General features: G+C 46.5%; 1 protein-coding gene across 2 annotated transcripts in view; it reads right to left on the minus strand.

The window, feature by feature from the left end:
- Nucleotides 1–16,923, minus strand: part of LPCAT4 (lysophosphatidylcholine acyltransferase 4) — a 68,128-nt gene extending 51,205 nt beyond the window's left edge. The window contains exon 1 of one of the 2 annotated variants that reach the window (XM_063913481.1): nucleotides 16,581–16,923. In XM_063913481.1, the coding sequence (XP_063769551.1) occupies nucleotides 16,581–16,700 (120 nt within the window). In that variant the 5' untranslated portion in view covers nucleotides 16,701–16,923. The remainder of the gene's footprint in view (nucleotides 1–16,580) is intronic. The other variant, XM_063913480.1, reaches the window with a different exon arrangement.
- Between the last annotated feature and the right edge of the window lie 3,774 nt (nucleotides 16,924–20,697).

Raw genomic sequence — 20,697 nt, forward strand, 5'->3', positions numbered from 1 at the left:
GGGCATTTACAGATTTTGGCTGTGGCAGGCCTGCCACAGAATGTGCAAGCTGAATTGTACTACAAATCCAGCGAGCAATAGTCTGCTTAGAAGCAGGAGCACCCAGCTTGTTGGGTGCATACAGGATAAACAGCGAGTCGGATTTTCTGACTCCAGCCGTCCTGGAAACATATATTTTCAGGGCCCTGACAACGTCTAGCAACTTGGAGTCCTCCAAGTCCCTAGTAGCCGCAGGCACCACAATAGGCTGGTTCAGGTGAAACGCTGACACCACCTTAGGGAGAAACTGGGGACGAGTCCTCAATTCTGCCCTATCCATATGGAAAATCAGATAAGGGCTTTTACAAGACAAAGCCGCCAATTCTGATACTCGCCTGGCAGAAGCCAAGGCCAATAACATGACCACCTTCCACGTGAGATATTTCAGATCCACGGTTTTTAGTGGCTCAAACCAATGTGATTTTAAGAAACTCAACACCACGTTGAGATCCCAAGGTGCCACAGGGGGCACAAACGGGGGCTGAATATGCAGCACTCCTTTAACAAATGTCTGAACTTCAGGTACTGAAGCTAGTTCTTTTTGAAAGAAAAATCGACAGAGCCGAGATCTGTACCTTAATGGAGCCCAGTTTTAGGCCCATATTAACTCCTGCTTGCAGGAAATGCAGAAATCGACCTAGTTGAAATTCCTCTTTTGGGGCCTTTTCGGCCTCACACCATGCAACATACTTCCGCCATATGCGGTGATAATGATTTGCTGTAACCTCTTTCCTAGCTTTAATAAGCGTAGGAATGACTTCCTCCGGAATGCCCTTTTCCTTCAGGAACCGGCATTCAACCGCCATGCCGTCAAACGCAGCCGCGGTAAGTCTTGGAACAGACAGGGCCCCTGCTGTAGCAGGTCTTGTCTGAGCGGCAGAGACCACGGGTCCTCTGAGATCATCTCTTGAAGTTCCAGGTACCACGCTCTTCTTGGCCAATCCGGAACCACGAGAATTGTGTTTACTCCTCGCTTTCTTATTATTCTCAATACCTTCGGTATGAGAGGTAGAGGAGGGAACACATAAACTGACTGGTACACCCACGGTGTCACTAGAGCGTCCACAGCTATCGCCTGAGGGTCTCTTGACCTGGCGCAATACCTCTCTAGTTTTTTGTTTAGGCGGGACGCCATCATGTCCACCTGTGGACGACCCCACTGATTTACAATCATTTGGAAGACTTCTGGATGAAGTCCCCACTCTCCCGGGTGGAGGTCGTGCCTGCTGAGAAAGTCTGCTTCCCAGTTGTCCACTCCCGGGATGAACACTGCTGACAGTGCTAGTACATGATTTTCCGCCCATCGGAGAATTCTTGTGGCTTCTGCCATTGCCATCCTGCTTCTTGTGCCGCCCTGTCGATTCACATGGGCGACTGCCGTGATGTTGTCTGACTGGATCAGCACCGGCTGGTGTAGGAGCAGGGATTTTGCTTGACTTAGGGCATTGTAAATGGCCCTTAGTTCCAGAATATTTATGTGAAGGGAAGTCTCCTGACTTGACCATAGTCCTTGGAAGTTTCTTCCCTTTGTGACTGCCCCCCAGCCTCGTAGGCTGGCATCCATGGTCACCAGGACCCAGTCCTGTATGCCGAATCTGCGGCCCTCCAGAAGATGGGCACTCTGCAGCCACCACAGAAGAGACCCCTGGTTCTTGGGGACAGGGTTATCAAGCGATGCATCTGAAGATGCGATCCGGACCACTTGTCCAACAGGTCCCACTGAAAAATTCTGGCATGGAACCTGCCGAATGGAATTGCTTCGTAAGAAGCTACCATCTTTCCCAGGACCCGCGTGCAGTGATGCACCGATACCTGTTTTGGTTTTAGGAGGTCTCTGACTAGAGAAGACAACTCCCTGGCTTTCTCCTCCGGGAGAAACACTTTTTTCTGGACTGTGTCCAGAATCATTCCCAGGAACATTAGACGTGTCGTCGGGACCAGCTGTGACTTTGGGATATTCAGAATCCAGCCGTGCTGGCGCAGCACTTCCTGAGATAGTGGGAGTAGCACTAACAACTGTTCCTTGGATCGTGCCTTTATTAGGAGATCGTCCAAGTATGGGATAATTAAAACTCCCTTTTTTCGAAGGAGTATCATCATTTCCGCCATAACCTTGGTAAATACCATCGGTGCCGTGGAGAGTCCAAACGGCAGCGTCTGGAATTGGTAATGGCAATCCTGTACCACAAATCTGAGGTACTCCTGGTGAGGATGGTAAATGGGGACATGCAGGTAAGCATCCTTGATGTCCAGGGATACCATGTAATCCCCCTCCTCCAGGCTTGCAATAACCGCCCTGAGCGATTCCATCTTGAACTTGAATTTCTTTATGTATGTGTTCAAGGATTTCAAATTTAAAATGGGTCTCACCGAACCGTCCGGTTTCGGCACCACAAATAGTGTGGAATAGTAACCCCCGGCCTTGTTGAAGTAGGGGTACCTTGATTATCACCTGCTGGGAATACAGCTTGTGAATCGCTGTTAGCACCGCCTCCCTGTCTGAGGGAGCAATCGGCAAGGCAGATTTTAGGAACCGGTGGGGTGGAGCCGCCTCGAATTCCAGCTTGTACCCCTGAGATACTAATTGAAGGATCCAGGGATCCACCTGTGAGCGAGCCCACTGATCGCTGAAATTCATGAGGCGGGCCCCCACCGTACCTGGCTCCGCCTGTGGAGCCCCACCGTCATGCGGCGGACTTGGAAGGGGAAGCGGGGGAGGACTTTTGCTCCTGGGAACCTGCTGTTTGTTGCAGCCTTTTTCCCCTACCTCTGCCTCTAGACAGAAAAGACCCTCCTTTTCCCCGCTTGTTTTTCTGGGTTCGAAAGGACTGAACCTGATAAAATGGCGCCTTCTTAGGCTGTGAGGGGACATGGGGTAAAAATGCTGACTTCCCAGACGTTGCTGTGGAAACTAGGTCGGAGAGACCATCCCCAAATAATTCCTCCCCCTTATAAGGCAAAACTTCCATGTGCCTTTTGGAATCTGCATCTCCAGTCCACTGGCGAGTCCATAAGCATCTCCTAGCAGAGATGGACAATGCACTTACTTTAGATGCCAGCCGGCAGATTTCCCGCTGTGCATCTCTCATATATAAGACTGAGTCTTTGATATGGTCAATTGTTAGCAGAATCGTGTCTCTGTCTAGTGTGTCAATATTTTCTGACAGTTTATCCGACCACGCAGCGGCAGCACTGCACATCCATGCTGACGCAATAGCTGGTCTAAGTATAATGCCTGAGTGTGTATATACAGACTTCAGGATCGCCTCCTGCTTTCTATCAGCAGGTTCCTTAAGGGCGGCCGTATCCTGAGACGGTAGTGCCACCTTTTTAGACAAACGTGTGAGCGCTTTATCCACCCTAGGAGGTGTTTCCCAACGTAACCTATCCTCTGGCGGGAAAGGGAACGCCATTAGTACCTTCTTAGGAATTACCAATTTCTTATCAGGGGAAGCCCACGCTTCTTCACACACTTCATTTAATTCATCTGACGGGGGAAAAACTACAGGTAGTTTTTTCTCCCCAAACATAATACCCTTTTTTGTGGTACCTGGATGTAAATCAGAAATATTTAACACCTCTTTCATTGCCTCAATCATGCAGTGAATGGCCTTAATGGGCATTAAATGTGACTCGTCGTCGTCGACACTGGTGTCAGTATCCGTGTCGACATCTACTTGTGCCATCTGAGATAGCGGGCGTTTCAGAGCCCCTGATGACTTTTGAGACACCTGGACAGGCACGAGCTGAGAACTCGGCTGTCCCACAGTCGGCATGTCGTCAAATTTCTTACGTAATGAGTCTATACGTGCACTCATTTCTTTCCATAAGCTCATCCACTCAGGTGTCTGCCCCCCAGGGGGTGACATCCCTTCTAAAGGCATCTGCTCCGCCTCCACCTCATTATCCTCATCAAACATGTCGACACAGCCGTACCGACACACTCCACACACACAGGGAATGCTCTATATAGAGGACAGGACCCACAAAAGCCCTTTGGGGGGACAGAGTAAGAGTATGCCAGCACACACCAGAGCGCTATATAAGGCAGGGACTAACTGAGTTATGTCCCTTAAAGCTGCTTTTTAATATAAACTATATACTGCGCCAAATTAAATGCCCCCCCCTCTCTCTTTTTTACCCTTTTCTGTAGTGTAGTCTGCAGGGGAGAGCCAGGGAGCTTCCTTTCAGCGGAGCTGTGCGGGAAAAATGGCACCAGTGTGCTGAGGGAGATAGCTCCGCCCCTTTTCCGCGGCCTATTCTCCCGCTTTTTTATGGAATCTGGCAGGGGTATTTACCTCATATATAGCCCCTGGGGCTATATATTGAGGTATTTTTGCCAGCCAAGGTGTTTTTATTGCTGCCTCAGGGCGCCCCCCCCCAGCGCCCTGCACTCTCAGTGACCGGAGTGTGAAGTGTGAGAGGAGCAATGGCGCACAGCTGCAGTGCTGTGCGCTACCTTGGTGAAGACTGATGTCTTCATGCCGCCGATTTTCCGGACCATCTTCTTGCTTCTGGCTCTGTAAGGGGGACGGCGGCGCGGCTCCGGGACCGAACATCAAGGCTGGGCCTGCGGTCGATCCCTCTGGAGCTAATGGTGTCCAGTAGCCTAAGAAGCCCAATCCGGCTGCAAGCAGGCGAGTTCGCTTCTTCTCCCCTTAGTCCCTCGCTGCAGTGAGCCTGTTGCCAGCAGGTCTCACTGAAAATAAAAAACCTAAGACTATCTTTCTTCTAAGAGCTCAGGAGAGCCCCTAGTGTGCATCCAACCTCGGCCGGGCACAAAATCTAACTGAGGCTTGGAGGAGGGTCATAGTGGGAGGAGCCAGTGCACACCAGGTAGTCCTAAATCTTTCTAGAGTGCCCAGCCTCCTTCGGAGCCCGCTATTCCCCATGGTCCTTTCGGAGAACCCAGCATCCACTAGGACGTCAGAGAAACAAACATTCCTCCCAGTGATCAAACTGCACTCCCTGTTCACCCCACTATGAAGAGTGATTGGAATAGAAATCAATGACCACTATACTGAAAATGTACACTTGGACCAGGGACCGTAATGCAGATTGTAATTTGATTGTAAGGCTGCAGGCCAGGGCTTTAGGTGCTTCCATAGCAGCACAGACATAAAAGTATTATAATCATTAACGTTATACCAGTCTTAAGTTATATCATCAGCTGTTATTAATTGTGAATTGACTACTCATCACTCTTTCTCATCAACAGGTAACTTGAACAATCATTACTCCCATCAGATGTGAACAAAATAGGATTGTATTGAATAGCAGTGTTATATTGTATAGGTATATTGAAAAGGTGTTTGTTTTTGTTTTTTTTCTTTGTTAAGATTCAGTTGTCTGCCATGTTGGTATGTAATGCTTGTTTGTGTAAGCTACTGTAATTTACTGCCTGGGCTTTTAAATGGGAATGTTTGGGAGGAGTTTGTAATCATTGCATTCACAAGGCACATTTCACTATTTAAAGACCATTGCAAGGCTGTAGATCAGAGATTTTCAACCCTTTACAACTCGCGGCACACTGAACAATATATTGCCAAGGCACATTCAAATATAATGGTGATACATGGTGTAGTTGCATGTCCTAGGATGTCATGTCGCAGCTTCTCCATAGGTAATGCCTGAGCCACATCTGAGAAAGCCAGAAGAGCCCAACACTGCCCGGGTCCAAAATAAGAACTGGCTCTGCAACCACTAAACCCACCAGTATTGATCGTTCCAGGGCCTCGGTAGCGGCAAAACACTGACGGGCCTGGCTGTGTTTCTATGGCGGCACACCTGGATACTGCTCAGGGCACACTAGTGTGCCACGGCACAGTGGTTGAAAAACACTGCTGTAGATGATTTCATTGTAGTGCTGACATAAAAAAGTGTTATTGTTATCATAATAGCAGCATTATAGCAGCCTTAAACCAAAGGGAAACTGAAGGTAAACATCTACAAACAAACACTACCACTTAGGGGTATATGCAATTGCGGTCGAATTCCCGAAATTGTCGAAAAACTGGACTTTTTCGCCAAAAAAAAAAAAAAAAAAAAAAAAAAAAAAAAAAATCGACAATGCAATTCAGTACTTTCCGTCAAAAAAACGGACTTTCAAAATTCGACTTTTTGAAATTCAACATTTGTCAAATTCGACATTTTTGCAATGGTACAAATGCAGCAATTCACCAAAAGTATATTCAATTGAAGTTTGGAAATTCGACAACAGTGCTTTTGAAGGGGTCCCATGTTTACACATGGGACCCCTTTCAGTCCGTTTGGTCCGGGTTGCCGTTTTGTTGTTTTGCCAAGTACGTAGATTATAACCTGGACACTGGATTGAGGCGAGTATAATTTTTTTCACAGGTACCCCGGATTCTACTTGGACAAGTGGACCGAACGTCGTGTCAACATAGGTAAGTATGTATGTGTCGGCATGTATGAAATAAAGTTTTACTTTCACGGTGTGTGTCTCCTGTTTTTATTTGGGTATTTTTTTTCCAGTAGAACTACAGGTACCAGCGGGCCCGTTTTTCTCCCGCATGCTGGTACTTGTGGTTCTCCAAGTACCAGCTTGCGGGGGAGGCTTGCTGGGACTTGTAGTACTACTGGAAAAAACAATATTCTTTCATTTTTCCAAAGGCTATCAGCCCCCCCATCCGCAGCCCTTGGATTGGGGGGGGGGGGACAGCCTCGGGCTTCACCCCTGGCCCTTGGGTGGCTGGGGGGGGACACCCCTTGATTGAAGGGGTCCCCACTCCCCCAGGGTACCCCGGCCAGGGGTGACTAGTTGGATATTTAATGCCACGGCCGCAGGGCGCTGTATAAAAGTGACCCCCGGCTGTGGCATTATCTGTCCAGCTAGTGGAGCCCGATGCTGGTGTAAAAAATACGGGGGACCCCTACTCTTTTTGTCCCCCGTATTTTTTGCACCAGCACCAGGCGCAGAGCCCGGTGCTGGTTTTAAAAATACGGGGGATCCCATGACATTTTTTCCCCCGGATTTTTAGAACCAGGACCGGCTTGAAGAGCCCGAGGCTGGTTATGCTTTGGAGGGGGGACCCCACGCAATTTTTTTTTCCGGGTTTTTCCCCGTTTTTTAAAAATCGGAACAAAATCCGTCAAATCGGCCGTTTTTCGTCAGCGGGACTGTCGAATCCATTTTTTATTGAATATGGTCAATTTCGGCACCCACTTGCCGAAATTAGACGGTCGAATTGTGTCGAATTAAAAAACAGCCGAAAAATTGCCGCGATTCGCCGCTAATTGCATATACCCCATAGACTGCATTAATGCCACAAAAGTATGTAATTAATTTCTCAGCTGCAAAAAAGGAACCTTCATCTCATGCATATCATCTGTGTTTTTGAACTATGAAAAGACATATTCAATCTGCTCACTACATTTCTCTCTTGTTCAAACTCATGTTTATTTTGAAGTTTTTGATGTAGTAAACTGCTTTCAATTGGTATTGCCTGTGTGAGGAAGTTGTTCAGGGAAACAGTTTATTGTCGCATGCTACCTGGTGTTTACTCAAACAGTGCTAATTGATCATTTGGCCATTTGTGGTTAGGTGTAACTTGTCTTAATCAGAATCAGCTTTATTGGCCATGTATACTTGTGTATACTAGGAATTTGTCTTCGGTTTGCTATACAACAGCCAAGTAGGTAACAGATAAGCAGGTGGGGACAAGTAAAGTCAGACAGATAGGTATACCGTAGGGACACAAGTGAGTTACATGTACGTCTAGTCAGCCAATGTTCAGGAGTTCAGCAGGCGGACCGCTTGGGGAAAGAAACTTTTGAGGCTTCTGGAGGAGCTGGCGGGGACGGCCCTGTAACGCCTGCCTGAAGGAAACAAGTTAAACATGCTGTGGCCGGGTTGTAGCTGGTCCTTTACTATCTTCATTGCCCACTTTTTAGCTCTGGACAGGAACAGGTCCTGGACTGAGGGAAGGTCAGCCTGATGATTTTCTCTGCGGTTCTGACCACCTTTTGGAGCTTGCATCTGTCCATCGCGCTAGTGGAGCCATACCATAACAGTATCGAGGAGCACAGTACCGACTCCACAATCGCGGAGTAGAAGAGGATCAGAAGCTTCTGTGGGATGTTGAACTTCCTTAGTTGCCTGAGGAAGAACAACCTCTGCTGCGCTTTGCGAACAGTGGAGTAAGCGCTGGGCCCCCATTTAAGGTCCCGGGAGATTGTGGTCCCCAGGAACTTGAAGGAGTCCACTAGCGATACCACACTGTCAGCAATCGTTAGCGGAGGTGCACTAGCTGACTTCTTCCTGAAGTCCACTATCATCTCGACAGTTTTGAGGGGGTTGAGCTCAAGGTTGTTGTGGCTGCACCACTGGGCCAACCGGTCTACTTCCCATCTATAGGCCGATTTGTCTCCGTCCTTGATGAGGCTGATGACGGTGGTGTCGTCGGCGAATTTGATTATCTTTACTGATTGCGCCTCTGAGGTGCAGTCATTTGTGTACAAGGAGAAGTGCAGGGGTGAGAGGACACAGCTCTGAGGGGCCCCTGTATTAATGGACCGCGCTTGAGAGGTGAATTCCCCTGCTTTCAAACACCTGTGTCCTACCTGTCAGGATAAAGAGACTTACTATAGATTTAGTGAGGAGCAGCCATGTTGTAAAGGGCAGAGTGTGATTTCTGAACAGTAAAAAAAAATTGCAAATGCTAGGGGCTTAGGAGACAAAATACCAGAGCTAACTACAATACTGATAAGGGCTGATTTACATATTGTGGCTATTACAGAGTAATGGTGCAATGAGAGAATTATGACTGGGACAAAGCTACACCAGGATACAATTTATTTAAGAAAACAGAATCGGTAGAATCTGAGGAGGGGTAGCAATGTATGTGGGGAAAAAAAATATTGCTACTTTAATACAAAATATTGAAGACAAAACTAAGGCCCTTTGGTTCACCATAGAAACGGGGGAGAAGGACACTATTTGCATTGGGGGGATCTATAGACCACCAGGCCAGAGGCAGGATTTGGACAGGAACCCATTGCTGGACATCACTAAAATGGCTTTAAAGGGAGAGGTCATAACCATGGGAGACCTTAATCTACCTGATGTAAATTGGGAGGGGTCTTTTGCAAGTTCAGCTACAAGTGGCAAATTTCTAAATTCCTTAGAGAGCATCTCTCAAGCAATTGGTAGGGAGCCCACTAACAAAGACTCAATATTAGATTTAATAATCACAAACGGTGACAGAATATCAGACATACAGTGAGAACCTAAGATCCAGTGATCATCAAGCAGTATGACTTATTATAAACACAGGGGCCCAACTCCTGTCACTCAAAAAGATGGATTTCAGGAAGTATCACTTTGCAAAAATGGGGAGATATTTAAGCGATTCATTGGCGGATTGGAGGAACTTAGCTATAGGTGGATATTGTGTAAGCGCAGTTAACAGAAAATGTGCAGCTTTTGTATTTTTCAGATAAGTGAACACTAAACACATATTTAGAAAATAAAAGGGTTTAATAAGATAGCGCTCTTTTCTGTAGAATGATGGCTATTCACAATAAAGTGCAATAAAGATTTATTCAATATATGACATAACTTCCAGGAATAAAATTAAGAAGGTGCATTTATCCAAACAATTCTATACAAATAAAATGCTTCAATATCCAAAGCATGAAACACATATCCTGTAAAGTGTCTTAAGGACATACAGTTCCAAACCACAACAAATTAAAATAAAGAAAAAAAGAAAAGAAAAAGGGATGGACAGTTTCTCCCTTTATGCTCACACCAGATTGGGCTGATGTTGTGTGTCAAGGTTATGGAGCAGCCAAAGTCCGGATTGATAGGCAGGTCAGACAGCACACCTCCCAGCTTTGCCTCAATAGTGAAGTCCAGATACAGGAGTCCCGTCAAAGCATGGCATTCACAATGCGTTTCAGGTACCTAAGTATCCTTTTCCAAGTGTGTATGAGAAAGGCAAGTCACATGCTTGGTTGCATAGGGAATGGAATCCGTAAGAAAGAAAAAAAAAAGTAATAATGCCACTTTTATAAGGTCATTTGTATGGCCTCATCTGGAATACGGTGTACAGTTCTGGAGACCATGGGCGGGATTTCTGCCCCCGATCTCCCGTCTAAAGTGACGGGAGATCGTGGGACGATATTCTAGTGACCCCCTTTTTCGCGCTGATCGCACCCATAAGAGACAGGTGGACATGATAAAACCTTTGGTATAGTTGATGGTTTCTAACAAAGTTCAAGAGGGAAACATTCTTCTAAGGAAGATAAGTATTAGAACTTGAAGACATACACTGAAACTAGAGGGAGACAGGTTCAGAGGAAATTTAAGGAAAAATGACTTCACAAAAAAAGGTAATGGAATAGCCTCCCATCAGAGGTGGTACAGGATAAGACAGTAGAGCAATTTAACCATGCTTGAGATAGGGCATATGGATATCCTTACAAAGAACTAAGGGTTGAGATTACCTACTAAAGGATAAAAATAAAGGGGCAGACTATGTGGGCTGAGTGGTACTCATCTGCCATCAATATCTGAGTTTCTGTGCAACTATAAGGATCTGTGGGGTGAATGAAGCCCAGTCTGCACAAATCCAATGCTTTACTTGTAAACTTTGGGTCTGACATTTTATACACATGACCCAAATCTAACAATCACTCATCCAGAGTTCCTTATGCCTTTGTGTGATATTCTATGGTTTGCCATTGCTAGCAGCTGTAAGAAATCCTGTCTTGATGTTACCATACTTCAGGGATGTACACTAATGCAGATGTGAATGCTTATGCATCAAGTGCGTGAAATCATGCAAATGCTGCAGCCGCCTAGATTTGAATGGAGACACCCGCTGCCAGTTTTGCGAGTCCCGGTTGCTGCATACAAAAACGCAGTGTAGGCCAGAGATCAGCCAATTATGGTACTTCTGAGTAACCATACAGCCACGCAGCATGGCCTTAGGAAGAAAGACTCCAGAGACATTATAACTGCATACGGGATTGCCGTCGCAGGCTCAGGAAAGTACCAGAAACGGTCCTGGCATGCCTGCATATTTGCCACCACTCAGAAAGAAGAAAAACTGCAGGTGCACACCACAGGTGCCAAGTACTGCTAACAACAACAACAACAACAACAACAATAATAATAATAATAATAATAACAATAAACTCTGCAATTGAACATAAGAATTAGGTGCTCTGTATAATTTTTGGCCAAAACTACATGGACACACCCACCGCGTCCAGGTGACCTCATCATCAGGTGGGTCCCTAAGACTAAGGTTCCAGTCCAGGACACAGGATCCACCCCAAGACAGCATAGGACAACCACCCCAAGGCATCACACTAGTGAGAGGTTAAAGTGCTAGCAAGTGTTAATAAGAAGCATAAGTTATTTCTTAAGAATGTTACATGGGTGAGAGGTAATGTTAATAGGTGTTACATATGTAGTAAAATAATAAGGGACTAAAAAGGTGCGGATTTAAATATTACAATGTGATAATTCAAGGCAGCAGGCCACACCAACCCAGGGGGCCTTTCGCCCCAAACTCATCCCTTAAACTGACAAATTGTATACATTTAATAATGACTGCATATTGGGAAAGGCCCTATTATGGTAAGTCTGCACATGCTAGGAACACATTCCTGATTAAAAACACCCAGGGCAGGTGGAAGGGGTGCCAGTCAAGCTGAAGGAGTCTCTGCCTTATAGTGTATGCATGTACACAAAATAAAATATATTGTGGGGTTGGGTTGGGTGGGGGGCGGGCTAGACTGCCCACCCTAATTCCAAACGTAATGAGAGATGCTACCATGCTGAGACTTGTAGTTTCACACAGGAAGAAGATAAATTGCAGGTGCACACCCAAATCACCATGCACTGCTGCTAATAATAATAATAGTAGTCGTAGTAAACTCTATTGTGGTTAAGTCCTGACTACATTTGTACAACGCTGGCTATGCTGGCTTGGGGGTCCCGTGCCCTGGACTTGTATCTAAAGGTGCATACACACGGTAAGATATTGACTTTGCGGTTTCCTCTGAACTGCCCGAAGCCCTGAACCACTAATATGGACCATCTTTACTTGAGATTTTGACTATAGGCTCATATACACTAGCCGATTTTGAGCTCAAAGTAGCTCACTTTTGCCGTTTTGAGCTACTTTGACCCAGTGTGTATGGCCGGGCGATGAGCGCTGATGCGCACTCCCGCATCATCGCTGGCCGCCGCCATCCGTCAGGCTGTTTGAACAGTCGAGTGAAGCACTTTCCACAGTCTCCTACTCCTGCTTCATTCCCCGTAAACATCGCTGGGCACAGGGAAAATCGCTCAGTGTGTATGTATTGAGCTATTTTCCTGCCAGCGATGTTTACATCATCGCTGTGCAGACACGCTGGGCAAAAACGCCCAGTGTGTATGCACCTTATGTGAGATTTTGACTATACTAGATTGTACTTAATATAGCCAAGACTGACTTGCCTGCGCAGTATCTTTCCTTGAGATACAGACCCCACGGGAGCGCGCATCGCGAGCTGTTACACACGGGGCGATTTGCATGAACTTTCCTTACGATTTTGACTACTGTATATAGTCAAAATCGTAAGATTACATTGCACCGTGTTTATGCAGCTTTAGTGTTAGGAATCCACCTGATGAGGTCACTTTGATGTAGTGGGTGGGCCCATATCTTCTGGGTCAAACATTATGCCAAGCACCTCATTTTTGCTCTATGCTAAATTGCAGAGTTTATTATTATTATTATTATTATTATTACTTTGTGTTTAGGGTGAGCACCTGCAATAATTCTTCTTTCAGTGTGGAACCACAAGTCTCAGCATGGTAGCAGTTATCTTTAACTTTTGAATTAAGGCATGCAGTCTAGATTACCCCCCCCCCCCCCCCCACCACCACCACCACACCCCCATATCTGCCTCCCTCCCAGTTACCTCCCCAAATGGTACCTGACTGTCAATCGCTTTGCAAATAAATCCGCCCTGCAACAGTCACTGTCAAGGTGCATATACACTTGCCGAGAAATGAGCAATGTCGCTAATTTTCACCCTTCTCGAGTGACGTCGCTCATTTTCTTGGCAAGCGTGTATGCCGCTGCCGACCCTCGCTGTTGGCCGTGCAGGCAGCTCAATCTGGACTGTCGTCCAGGAGCTGCCTGCACGGCCCAGCCGCTGCGTGACATCACTGAGCGATATGAACGTCATATCGCTCAGAGTGTACGCCCGGGGACGGGAGCGGGAAACACTAGGCGACGTCGCTCAGAGCACATCGCCTAGTGTGTGCCCACCTTAAGACCACTGAAGCACATACAAAGTGCGCCTAAGATGAATGCGCAGTCGGCTACAATTGCTAAACTGCAAATAAAAACAGATTTGCAGGTTTATAGAAAATATGGATCTTTCACAAGCTCAATGGGATATTGCTACTGTACTTTAGAATGCAGTATATAGTAACTCAGGGTTAGGGCAAGGAATATCCAATAATGTACTCATATGGCTTTCACTGTCAGGAACTGTTTAAAGCCTTTACAGTACCCTTTTTAAAGCATCATTAATATTAGAAGTATGAACTTATGATGAATTAGATACTAATATAATGTGAAACAGCACAAATCTGCACTCGCTATACTACAATACAAATAACTGTAGATACTATATATTTAATTATAACTCACACGCAGTTCTTTTTAAGCAGGGCACAGATCCAAAATAATGCTGCTGGCAACCTATCATTTCTGCATAGAATGTTATACAATATAAGGGCATAGCACAAGATGGATATCTGCCTTCTCTCACTGTGGTATGTGTATACCAGATACGAGCAAGGGGTACTCCAGTTCATTACATATGACTTAAAATGAGGGTTGTCAGATTTTTATTAATATATATATATATATATATATATATATATATATATATATATATATAAATCTGAAGGGGTGGTTTTAAAATATGTATATGTAGAATATATGTAAACATAGAAGTCATTTAATTACCCTGGGACATATTAGGCTGCGAAGTGAAGGGGGCCCTAGTTTGCACACCATAATTAGGTAATGAGGTGCTACTCTGCTTGAGACTTAATACAGTATACAATGGAAAAGAGGTGCAGGTGCACTATCTCACACTAGCTCAACCTGTAATAACCAGAGGCATTTAGCATAATCCTGGTCAGGGCTATGAGCTTACCCACCGCGCCAAGGTATCCTCTCATTGGGTAAGTCCCTAACACTAACTATAGGGGTTCAGGTCCAGGGGGCAGGACACCCCAGAGCCACCCAGCCAGACAGCCCCAGGGCACCGCAAGAGTGATACAAACAAAGGGTTAAAGAAGTAGGAGCAGCTACACACATTTACCAGCAGCATTACTAGCTCCACGTAAACAGCTCTAGTTTGTCATAAATAGTATATAGAATGCTATTTGTATAAACAGAGATGTGAGAAGCCAGAACGCTCATGTTTCCCTGGTTACTAATGAGCAGTTAGGCCTCTGGCACAGACTCACAAACACTGCTGTCTTCTTGTCACTAGGCTCTGGGACAGAGGCCATGTTTAAGGTGAGCAGTACACAGGCCAGTTATGTTGTACAAAATATAGTTATAAACGACCTAAATGTAGGGGAAATAAAGAGAGGTCTTACATAACCACCCTTTAGCCAATTTAATAGAGAGAAAAAACACAGGTTACTTACTGTATATGTAACCCAAATAAGTCATGAACCAAAGGTTAAGCTCTGAGACTCATGATAGCACAACACAGAGGCCTATTATATTATAACCAACTACTCAAAACAAGACTAAGCATAGATCAGCTCTGCATGACTGTAGCTCTCAGTGCACAATCTTGTGACTGGGATTAGTAATACAATACTCACAAAAGGTTTAAAGAGTCATCACTATAATGTATGGGAATATATACTATCTGAACCTAGAGTATTAAAGCACAAAATGTGTACCAAGCAACCAAAACAAAGTGATTGGTTGGCATTGAAAATATAGTGAAAAGAAAACTCATACTCATTGATTAAAGCAAGTTCACCTAAGAATTCTCCAAGGCATTTCCGCTTCACAAAAAGAGCTTCACGTTTATAGCGGATGTTGGATCTCTCATCCTATATTTTTAATCAGACCAGTTTTGCACCTCCATGCTGCGCTTTGGTGGACACAAGCTCCAAGCAACGTAATTAAGTTTTCACAAAACTCCCACATATCATAAAGGCCGCCTGGATTTTCCCAAATAACATTATTTTAAGCCAGCGGTACTCAATCTTTGTGCCTAGGCACCCTGGTGTACCTGCGGGCACTTGAGGTGTGCCCTGGGGTGGTGGTCCAGGACCAGTTCAAATTATTTATGGTCAATGTAATAGACAAAATTCAGAGCTGGTGACTACTAATCATAACATGTGGCAAACAAAAGCAAATCCTCCCCACACACTTGAACCTAAGGACGACATATAAACACAACTCATACCGCACAAATAACCCAGTATCAAACCGGTATATTGCCGGGTCAACGCGGGTCGCTGAGCGGTGTGAAAGGAGTCACTGCCAAATTCCCTGGTCAGGTGCACTGTGAACGGGTTGCCGGGTCGATGTGTCCCGGGACCCGTTCATAGTATAGGCAGAGGCGGCGTGGATATGATCTCATCTTCCAGTGATGCCTCCGCACCCTCCCCCGATGCCAACCCGACATGGCACATTACCGGATCGGAAAGCCAATGTGCAAGGGTCCAATGCCAGGTCGCACCCAGGAAGGACCCGTTTCCAATTCCCGGGTGCGACCCGGCATTGCGATGTGAAAGGTGTATTACTTAATGTAAAGAAACTTTTGGCCTAGGGTAGCCGCGAAACAAATCTCATACTCTAGGGCGCCGTGATTAAAAAAAGTTTGGGAACCACTGATTTTAGCCAAAGATGAGGCTAAATGCCACAGTATTTTAACGGTGTTGTACAGTCTACCTCTGAAGGTTTTTTCGTCTTTCCACGCACCTCTAGCTGGAGGCATCGCCTGATGGCGGAGGTTAGGTTTGCGATTGGTGCCAAACCAAGGGGTTTTGTGATATACATTAGGTAGACTTCTTAGTGACCTCCACTGTAACTGAAATTGAAAAAGACATTGTGCATCCCAAAGACCCAAACAATACCCGGGTCTTTCCGCATGAAAACAGGCTTCAACCTTGCAATAGTATTAAATGTGCAGCATTCAGTCTTGGGATTGGGGTACTATATATATATATATATATATATATATATATATATATATATATATATATATATATATATATAAAGATAGATAAACAATCAGGCACTGTACTCAGTGATGAAGGTATACATTACTTTGCTCCTGTCTCTGCAGTGCTGCTCTCCCTGCGTACACAGAGCAGCAGCTCTCTCCCACCCACTGCAGAACTTTAGCAGGCTGCTGCATGCCTCGCAGTGCCCCTCTGCCAGCACTCAGCACCCCCAGAACTACTGCCCCTGGCTGGCACACAGTGACCTCCTAGAATGCCCTTTCATCTCTATTTTGCAACTCACCCGAAATTTCTGCCAGAACCCCTCGGGGTGAAACTCGTGCAGGAAGGGGTTAAAAGGGGTGACCCCAACATCGTCGTCCTCGGCCGCGTCCCTCTGCTCCGCGGCACCGTCTCCGCTCATGGCTGCTGCTGCTACTGTACGGATGCCGCCGCTGCTATAGATGACTGGGCCCAGCAGCCGCCGCCGGGGTTACAGCGACTCATACCATGGGGGCGGGGCTACGCTTTCCCGTCGCTACGTTAACTCCTTCACCACTGGCTGTCACCCAAACTGTATCCCGCACTCGCACTGCTGGCCCGGGCTCTGTGTGGCCCTCCTTGTTCTGCAACCACTGGTGCAGCAGGGAGCGTAGAATCAGCTGCAAGGGCCAAACAAACAGGAACAACCCGTTTTGTGTCTGGAAACCAGCTCTTATATCCCCGAGTTTATGTCGCCGTGCGTTTTTCACTAGACTCCCAGTAAGTGTGTGATTAGAGAGTCAGGCCAGGGACTCGCCCTGTGGTGTAGAAGTTATGTGACATTGCGAGACGGTGAGCGTGTACAGTGCAGTGACAAGTAACCAAACCCTGGCACTAGTGCAATTAAAACTGGTGCAAGTAAAAACAAAACATAAACTGGTGCAATTATCTTTTTACTGTGATCAGAATTTTTTAGAATGAGAAGTCCACTCATGTCATGTCAGCATTATGGGGGAGGTGTATCAAGCCTTGGAGAGCAGGGAGGGTCCTGGCCTGGGTCAGCTGCTAAGGGGGATATTTCCTGCGCAGTGCTGCTGAAATTAATGTAGGCAAATCGGTGTGATCAGCCCACCACCACCCTGTAATGCTTCTCCTCTGCCAACATATTGGGCAGTGCAGAGCCGGCCATAGGCATAGGCAAACTAGGCAATTGCCTAGGACATTTGATATGCCTAGGGGCATCAGCAGCTTATGCTGATTAAGGTGATATGCGGCATGCCTATATTCTGTGTGTAGCATTTCATATGCAGATACAGCCACAGTCTCACACAGTATATAGGCATGCCTATATTCTGTGTGTAGCATTTCATATGCAGATACAGCCACAGTCTCACACAGTATATAGGCATGCTGCATATCATTTTAATCATCAGAAGCTGCTTGTGCATCCTAGCCACATAGCAATGCAAATAAGATGTATTTTCATTAAAAAAAAGTGCCCGACGTTAGCATTGAGGCAAGATTTATGAGGACACATCTGTATTCAAGCAGAGGCAGAGGTAACAGTGTTAGTGGCAGTGTGAGTGTTGTGTGCATGTGAGTAGGTTGGTTGTGCAGTAGTGTTTGGAATATGTGTAAGAAGCATTATGTGTATCATGTTTAAATGCATTAATAATGTGCAACATATGTGTAAGGGGCACTATGTGTGTCATTATGTGTATAAGGGCCAGAGGCGGAACTACCGTCAGTGCAACCAGTGCGTTGCACTGGGGCCCGCCTCTGTCCAGGGGCCCAAAGCATGTAATGAGTCAAACTGACTCATTACATGCCGCTGTGTGCTGCGGGCAACCGCTGCCTGCAGCACACAGCCGCCCGGAGAGAGAGGAGAGGAGCGCAGCGGCCATGGAGGGAGGGAGGTGGAGGAGGGAGCCGCAGCAGCGCTTTGTTACTGGTGGAGGCGCTGCTGCTGCTGCCCCTCTGCTTCACTATAGGCTGTCTTCCGAGAACAGCCTATAGTGAAGCAGAGGGGCAGCAGCAGCGTCTCCACCAATAACACAGCGCTGCTGCGGCTCCCTCGTCCACCTCCCTCCTCCTCCTTCTCTACTGCCCGGGAATCGTCAGAAGCTGCACCGAGGAGCCTGAGCCAGCGGAGAGGGTAAATATAATTCTTCTTTCTTTCTGTTTCTTTCTTTCTTTCTTTCTTTCTTTCTTTCTTTCTTTCTTTCTTTCTGTCTTTCTTTCTGTCTTTCTTGGGACTGCCTGCCACAATGTGTAAAAATGGGGAATCTGCCGCAATGTGTAAAAAGGGGGAATGTGCCTGCCGCAATGTGTAAAAAGGGGGAATGTGCCTGCCGCAATGTGTAAAAAGGGGGAATTTGCCTGCCGCTATGTGTAAAAATGGGGAATCTGCCTGCCGCAATGTGTAAAAATGGGGAATCTGCCTGCCGCAATGTGTAAAAAGGGGGACACTGTCTGCCGTAATGTGTAACAAGGGCACGCTGTCTGCCGTAATGTGTAAAAAGGGGACGCTGTCTGCCGTTATGTGTAAAAAGTGTACGCTGTCTGCCGCTATGTGTAAAAAGTGTCTGCCGCTATGTTTAACAAGGGCACGCTGTCTGCCGTTATGTGTAAAAAGTGTACGCTGTCTGCCGCTATGTGTAAAAAGGGGGACGCTGTCTGCCGTTATGTGTAAAAAGTGTACGCTGTCTGCCGCTATGTGTAACAAGGGCACGCTGTCTGCCGTTATGTGTAAAAAGGGGACGCTGTCTGCCGTTATGTGTAAAAAGTGCACGCTGTCTGCCGTAATGTGTAAAAAGGGGGACGCTGTCTGCCGTTATGTTTAAAAAGGGGACGCTGTCTGCCGTTATGTTTAAAAAGGGGACGCTGTCTGCCGTTATGTGTAAAAAGTGTACGCTGTCTGCCGTAATGTATAAAAAGGGGACGCTGTCTGCCGTTATGTGTAAAAAGTGTACGCTGTCTGCCGCTATGTGTAACAAGGGCACGCTGTCTGCCGTTATGTGTAAAAAGGGGACGCTGTCTGCCGTTATGTGTAAAAAGTGCACGCTGTCTGCCGTAATGTGTAAAAAGGGGAACGCTGTCTGCCGTTATGTGTAAAAAGGGGACGCTGTCTGCCGTTATGTGTAAAAAGTGTATGCTGTCTGCCGTAATGTGTAAAAAGGGGACACTGTCTGCCGTTATGTGTAAAAAGTGTACGCTGTCTGCCGCTATGTTTAACAAGGGAACGCTGTCTGCCGTTATGTGTAAAAAGTGTACGCTGTCTGCCGCTATGTGTAACAAGGGCACGCTGTCTGCCGTTATGTGTAAAAAGGGGACGCTGTCTGCCGTTATGTGTAAAAAGTGCACGCTGTCTGCCGTAATGTGTAAAAAGGGGGACGCTGTCTGCCGCTATGTTTAACAAGGGCTGCTGTCTGCCGTTATGTGTAAAAAGTGTACGCTGTCTGCCGCTATGTGTAACAAGGGCACACTGTCTGCCGTTATGTGTAAAAAGGGGACGCTGTCTGCCGTTATGTGTAAAAAGTGCACGCTGTCTGCCGTAATGTGTAAAAAGGGGGACGCTGTCTGCCGTAATGTGTAAAAAGTGCACGCTGTCTGCCGTTATGTGTAAAAAGGGATGTTGTCTGCCGTTATGTGTAAAAAGTGCACGCTGTCTGCCGTAATGTGTAAAAAGGGGACGCTGTCTGCCGTTATGTGTAAAAAGTGTACGCTGTCTGCCGCTATGTTTAACAAGGGCACGCTGTCTGCCGTTATGTGCAAAAAGTGTACGCTGTCTGCCGCCATGTGTAACAAGGGCACGCTGTCTGCCGTTATGTGTAAAAAGGGGACGCTGTCTGCCGTTATGTGTAAAAAGGGGACACTGTCTGTTGTAATGTATAAAAAGAGGAATCTGTCCGCCGTAAGGTGTAAAAGGGTCTCTACCTGGTGTAGTGGTGCTACTGTGCGGCGTAATTTGAATAATGGAGACTACTGTGCACCGTTTTATGAATTGGTATTATTTTGTGGCCACACCCCTTCCTCACGAAGCCACGCCACTATGTATTTTTGCGCGTGCCTACGGCGCGCACTGCCCCTGTTTTGCATGCAGGGGTGGGGCTCCGATGCCGTTTCTTGCACACAGTGCTAAAATGTCTAGTTACGGCACTGTTGCTAGGTATCCATTTCTCTGGCCCTGAGCAGGTCCCCCTCACCAGATCCTCTCCAGGGGTAAGGGGGGGGGGGGGCTTGGATGGGATGGGGGGGGGGGGGGGCAAAGCATTTTGTCGCACCTGGGCCCACCGCTCGCTAGTTCCGCCACTGATAAGGGCATTAATAATGTGCGGCATATGTGTAACATGGTACTACTGTATGTGTGTCATTATGTGTATAGGGGCACTAATAATGTGCAGTAAATTTGTAGGGGGCACTATGTGTGTCATTATGTG

The sequence above is a fragment of the Pseudophryne corroboree genome, chromosome 1 (assembly GCF_028390025.1).
Source record: "Pseudophryne corroboree isolate aPseCor3 chromosome 1, aPseCor3.hap2, whole genome shotgun sequence".
Taxonomy (NCBI): Eukaryota; Metazoa; Chordata; class Amphibia; order Anura; family Myobatrachidae; genus Pseudophryne; species Pseudophryne corroboree.